General features: G+C 54.6%; 1 protein-coding gene across 1 annotated transcript in view; it reads left to right on the top strand.

Annotated features, from left to right (window-relative positions):
* LOC104489952 (keratin, type II cytoskeletal 5-like) overlaps positions 1 to 354 on the top strand; it is a 7,204-nt gene extending 6,850 nt beyond the window's left edge. The window contains exon 9 of the mRNA XM_010132172.1: positions 50 to 354. Coding sequence (XP_010130474.1) covers positions 50 to 354 — 305 coding nt within the window. The remainder of the gene's footprint in view (positions 1 to 49) is intronic.
* The last annotated feature ends 5,908 nt before the right edge of the window (positions 355 to 6,262 follow it).

The following is a 6,262-nucleotide window of genomic DNA, read 5'->3' as shown; positions in this document are numbered from 1 at the left end:
GGGGAGCCGGCAGGCCCCTGAAGCGGGTTTGCACCCTGTCTTCCCACAGCCGTGGTCAGCAGCTCAAGCACAATGGGCTACGGTGGCGGCATGTGTGGAGGTCTCAGCACAGGCGGAGGCCTCGGCATGGGCGGAGGTCTCGGTGGAGGTCTTGGCATGGGAGGTGGCGGCGGCTACAGCATGAGCAGCGGCAGCGGCGGCTTCGGAGGCGGAAGTGCAGGGCTTGGTGGGGGGCTCAGCTACGGCGGAGGCAGCGCATTCAGCTCCGGCAGCGGCCGAGGTGCCGGCTCCAGCACGGGCGGCAGCGTGAGGATCGTTTCCAAGACCACGACTAGCAAAAAGACCATCAGATAAGAGTGGCCAGCACGGGGCATCCCCACGCGGGTGCCGGCCGTTTCCTGCCCTCCGAAAGCAAGTGCTGCCCTACGAATCGATGGTGTAAATAGCTGCGCTAGACCCTCTTCTCCCTCCGTCCTTCACCTTCCACCCTTGGGGCAGCGGGGGGAGACCAGGACCCCACCGCGAGAATCCGGAGCACCTTTGGCTAAAGCACAGGTTGCAGCAGGTCACCGACAGGGCTTTGGAGAGCCACCATGGACCCCCACCGTGGTCCCCTCCCAGCGCAGTCCTCGTTCCTCCTTTGATCTCCTCGGGAGCTGAGTGGGGACAGCCGTGCTGGGCCACGCACGATTCATTCATCCTAACCCGAGGGCGACAGACCTTGGGAAAGCACAGTCCTGGGTCCTCTGCAGTGAAAACAGCCCCAAGATGCTCTACAGGCCTCTGCCCGCAACAATCTCCAAGTGGTTTGTCTGCAACTAAAGGTTTTTTTTTCCAGCCCCTTCTGTTCTCTCAGGCACCTGCGGAAAAGGTTATCGCTTTCTGTGTGTAGGAATCGCCACACTGATTTCTAACCCTTCTCCTCACGGCTGCAGCCTCTTCTCCTCCGGCCTAACACACTGTATGGTCCAATAAAGAGCATTTGTCATTTTTAAAACCTGCTGCCTTTTGGCTTTTTCTCCTCCTTCGATCTGGGTGTCGACGCGGGCTGAGCCTCAGCTGCCGTGGGGACGTTCTGCAGGCAGTTCATAGGCAGAACTGAGGAAAAACTCCTCGGTTTTAGGACTCAGGCTCTGGGACGGGCTGGGGAGGGTGGAAAGGAGGGTGGGATGGATGGAGAATGGTGGCACAGGGCAGAGAAGCTCCCTTGGGGCTGGATGAATCCCACTGTGGTGGTGAACTCCAAAGCCCATCACGGCAGGAATGAGAAAGCGCAAGGGGTGGGAAAAGAAAGGTGATTCCCTGAGGTTTAGCTGGGATTCACGAGTCAGCACATGTGGGGCAGGGCTCAGCCCTGCCATTAGTTAATGCCAACAGCAGCAAATCCTGTGGCAGAGGAGCCCAGCTCCAGCATCAGCATCACGTGAAGGACACGAGAACGGTGTCAAAAGGAGGGGAAGGTAAGAGCTGAATGTCACCCCAACCAGAAAGAGCAACTGGAGGAAAGAGGGGTGGACACGGGGTGACACGCCCGGTACCTGCACATGCAGCATGTGCACATGGGGGTTTCCTACAGCACAAACAAATATCTCACTAAATATCCTGGCTGCTCCTCTCGAAGGGCTGTTTTGGGGCCTCAGCTTCATTTTGAGTGAACTTGAAGGTCTTCCAAGGTGCCCACAGCACCCGGCCTCCCAATTCCCACCCAGACCCCAGGGAGGTTTCACAGACCTGCCTGGACGGAGGGTTTCAGCCAGGCTCCCGCACTGTCCCCGGGCTCCCTCCTGTGGTCCCATGGCACCTCCTGGCTCTGGCTCCCTGCGAGGCTGGAGAGCCAGGCAGGAACTCTGGCAGCAGCAACTGGGAAGCACGGTGGGAACCCAGCCCCAAAGACAGGAGATGGAGTGTGACCCAAGGGTGAGGAAAGGGGCCAGGGCAGGAGGGGAGCAGAGGAGGAAGGACCCAAAGCCCATTGGGGATGCTGGTCCCACAAGGAGACTGGTTGGCATCCACCGACCCACTCCTCATCCACTGACATCCCCTGACACCCCCAACTGGGGGTGCCCCCGAGCAGGACTCCAGAGAGCGAGGGGCATCAGCCATGTCTACAAGGCAAAAGTCCCTCCTGCACGGCGCGATGGAGCTGTCACCACAGGGAAACACTCCCCAGCTCCCCAGTCAACGGGACGCCCCACAGCCTTCCTGCTGCACAGAGGTGTGCAAGCACCGGACAACCCAGCATGGTGTCTCCAGCAGGTGGGGACCCAGAGCAAGAGAAGGGCACGATGCTGCCCTGCGAGGGCTGGAGGCCCTGACGGTCCCATGGCATGGCTGGGATGGGGCTCATGCCCATGAGTCACCCTTCCAGGGCACAGGAAGGAGCAAGGAAACGATGGCTTTGGGGATTCGGGGCAGCCCGTTGGCACCAGAGGGGGCTTTGTGAAGGGTGAAGGCATTGGGCTTCATCCCTTTAATGGCTGGCATCAGCTTCTGAGCATCTGACCATGTTTCTTAGACCACTTTAAGGAAATAGTGAAACGGGGAAAGCAGAGGGCTTGTAACAGGCAGGGCAGCCCAGCCAGGTGTGGGTTTTGTTACTTCTTTCAAATACTGAAAATATCAAATATAAGTTTGTTAGTTTGTTTTTTAAAACAGAAGTGAACACACCACGTTGCCGTGCCACCAGCCCCATCACCACATGGGCCACCACCACCACTGAACCCTCTATGAAACCTGTTCGCGCATTGCGCTGCCAAGCCCTTCCCCACTCCCACAGTACCTGGGCATCTCCGCAGCCTCCACCCATTGGGTGCCACAGGCTGCTGGTGGGGCCTTCTCCTGCAGCCCGAGGGTGAGGATGAGTGAGGGAAAAAAAGCACCGAGCAGCTATTGGTCTCTTTTTTCTGTTTCCACGGGAAGTGTTTTAAGAGCCCACCCCAGCACCTCTTCTCTGGGAAGCAGATGCAAAAAGCCATCCTCTAATTACCACCTTCTGATCTGCAGAGACCTGGGAAACTCACTTATTCACGTCAAACTTGACAAGTAATTCTAGCTGAAAACTTCAACATTACATTTTTCAAATGATATTTTAAGTGATCCTGTCTCTGGATTGCTGAAAATTCTCCCCTTAATGTTTCCCAAACAAACCTCCGCAGTTTTTTAACTCAAAAGCAGAATTTTCATCAAAGAAGATGGTTTTGTTTTAATTTGCAAACATTTTTCGCAGCCTGCAAATGAAATAAGACACGAAATGGCTGCAGGGGGGGTAACACAGCAAACCCAGTGGTGGAACAATTCCCGGCCACCATCTGCAAGGCATGTCCAGTCTCAGCGCCGCTATTTCACCAGGGCAGCAACATCCCTCTGCCCGGAGCGGCTGGAGATGGGAGCCAGGCTGTGGGGCAGCAGTGGGGACCTCAGGGCTCTCGGGCAGCGTGATGCGGCCCTGCATGGTAAATAAACACGAAGTTCCCTAAAAAGGGGGCACCGCAGCTGGACGCGCGTTCCAGGACATGTGTGGTTTCATCAAACCGGCTCTGAGCATGGAGCATCGTGTGGATCCGGATTGTTCAAACAGGGAGAAACGAAGCTTCAGAGAAGCGCGAGGGCTCTCTGCAAGGACACCCGAACCAGGAGCAGCGCTCGGAGCAGGACAGAGCTGAGGTACATGCCACGTGCAGGCACAGAGTGGATCCAAGACAATGGGACTTTGACCCACACTGCTGCTAGGGCTTAGTTTCCTTTCATGGGAGAAAAGACGTGCCCTGGGGCCATGAGAAGGGATGAAGATGCTACAATACTGCTGGGATAACACCCAGTGTTGAAAGATCCTGCTCTCCACGTGGAGCTCAGTGGAGATTGCATCCCCAGCAGCCCTACGCAGGGGTTAAAGATAGGTCAGAAAGCACCACACGACGATTTGGGATCCTTCAAGTTCTTAGGTACCACCATCTAGGCAGGGTGGTGGATGCAGAAGAGGATGAAGGAGGTATCAGCTGACACCCACCTCAGGTGAGAGGCTCTGTCAAGGTGCAACAAGACCCAAGAAACGAGACCTCCCCACTCTGCCTAAAGCATCTGGCCACGACAGCAATAACGAAGGCGAAGATATTCCAAAAGCCCAGTCTGCCTCGGTGTCTCTGTGCTAGCCCAGAAAACAATTATCTGGAGAAAGCAGGTCACACCCTCACTTCAAAGCCAGCCGGCAGCTGCCTGGCCTCCAGATACTGCTGGGAACAGGCTCAAAGGGCGGCAACACCCAGCACGGGGCAACACCTATGGGAAAGCTCCTGAGGAGTTCATCCTAACTCATCCCTTCAGGAAAGGAGATTCAGGGACACCCACCTTCCGCTCCGGAGGTCCCTCCAAGGTGCCCATCCCCGCAGCACCGGGATGCTGGGAGTTGCGTGGGTCCCCGTGGAAAAAGCTCAGGGTGAGCAGCAGGACTTAATTAACTTGGGATGAAATAGTAAATTACTGTCCAATGAGTAGGGTTTGAATTTAGGTTAGCAGCCCAAGTTTAACCCAAAGGCTTTAATTTAAGCAATTAACCTGAATTACAGCCTTGACTTTACTGATAATTAAACTGAGATTAGGTAGCACAGGTGAACCAACCCAAGTTACTAAGACTTGCTCTTATTTTACAAATAAACGCATTTTTGCACGCAAAACAGACAGAGGTACTTCTGAAAACTCCAGCCTTGGCTGAGGAAGGGCGTCCATCATCAGATGGAGGCTTCCGAGGCAGGTGCATCAGTGGTGCAGGTGGAGGGGAGGTGGTGGAAAGCTGTGGGAGGTGCCCCCTGTTCACTGGCTGGGTACACAGAAACCTGTTCAAACTTCTCACTAAAGGGGCTGGAGTTGCCTTTATTGCCCCAAGAGAGTCAAAACTCACTTTCCTGGTCTCAAAGGAGAGTTATTACCTCAATATCAGTACAATGCCAGAACCAACCTCAGCCAAGACTTTACTTCCAGGTTTACAGCACGGTGTAAAGGGATCGCCTGCCTCTTGGGCACCTGCTGCTGCCTGCCCACTCCATTCAGCCTGGCAGGAAGAAATTAGGAGGGGAAGGGAAGAAAAAGGCTTTGGATCCTGCTCAGCCTCATAGACGGCCTCTGCCACGTCAGGGGGGCTCTCACCCGGCAGGACCTGCCCAAACACAGCTCCCTTTGTTCAATGAGGAGGAAAAAACACAGAGCAGCTTGCGCGAGCACAAGTATTATCCTCTGGTGGAGGAGAATGTCTGTATCAGCTCAAACCATCTGCATCAGAGCAGCAAATTCATTACGTGCCTGGAGCTGCAGGGTGCCCGGGAGACACTCCCCCAGGAGCTACCTGGAAACCCTGTGTTTCATCAACAGAGCAGGGTGGGGACCCCCCTGCCATCACCCCATACCCCAAACCTGTAGCTACAGCTCCTTGTGCTCACAGTTCTGCCTTTTGTAATTACCTCTCAAATTCCTTCCAGGTGAGTGACAACCGCATCTCCTCCACCCTGGTGCGAATGTGAAATGGAAAGAAATTAATTTCTTTTTACTTGGTTGGAGGAGCTGTATTATTACTGTTATTAACGACGGACTCCAACACAGTTGGCGTATTCTTTGGCCAAAAAAGGCAAGTTTCATATGTAAAAGGAGCCTGAGGGGAAAAAGGAAAGTACTGACGCATCACACTGTCAAGAACCGAGGGTGGGTTTCTCCATGTGCCCGCAGGCAGCCATCTGGTCTACCTATGTCCTGTTGGTGAGGGGGAAAGCCATCTTCAGGGGCCACCCCATCCACCTGCCTTAGGATTGGAGAATCTGCTGTTTGGAGGTGATACCCACGGACTACGTGAGCATACAGAAAGGTGAGATGGGGAGGACCCAAGAGAGGGCTTCCCAAATGAGCCACAGGCATTTAAGAAGGCTGGTGACCCGCATCTGCCTGCAAATCTCTTACTGCCTGGGACTTGCACCTGTATGAACCAAGCTGTAGGAGGGGGAATCCAGTCCTGACATCTGTCTGCTGTTGGGCAAAAACCTAAGGCTGATCAATACTCCATCGCCTTTTGGATGCTGACCCCTTCGTTTCAATCCATTTACTTCCAGTTACCCTGGGTGCAAACACGCAGACAGTCAGACCCAACAAGACAGCCCCGCTGGGCAAAAATTGCAGGATTAAGCCCTACCTTGCAATAAAAGCTCGGTCTCGTAACAGACACCGAAATAAACTAACAATTGCTATTTATTCCCTCCTTCATTAGGAAACTCCATCGCAGGCA

This window comes from Buceros rhinoceros, unplaced genomic scaffold (assembly GCF_000710305.1).
Source record: "Buceros rhinoceros silvestris isolate BGI_N320 unplaced genomic scaffold, ASM71030v1 scaffold18382, whole genome shotgun sequence".
NCBI classification, from domain to species: Eukaryota; Metazoa; Chordata; class Aves; order Bucerotiformes; family Bucerotidae; genus Buceros; species Buceros rhinoceros.
The sequence above is the reverse complement of the archived record's forward strand: the minus strand, read 5'-3'. Positions and strand labels throughout refer to the sequence as shown.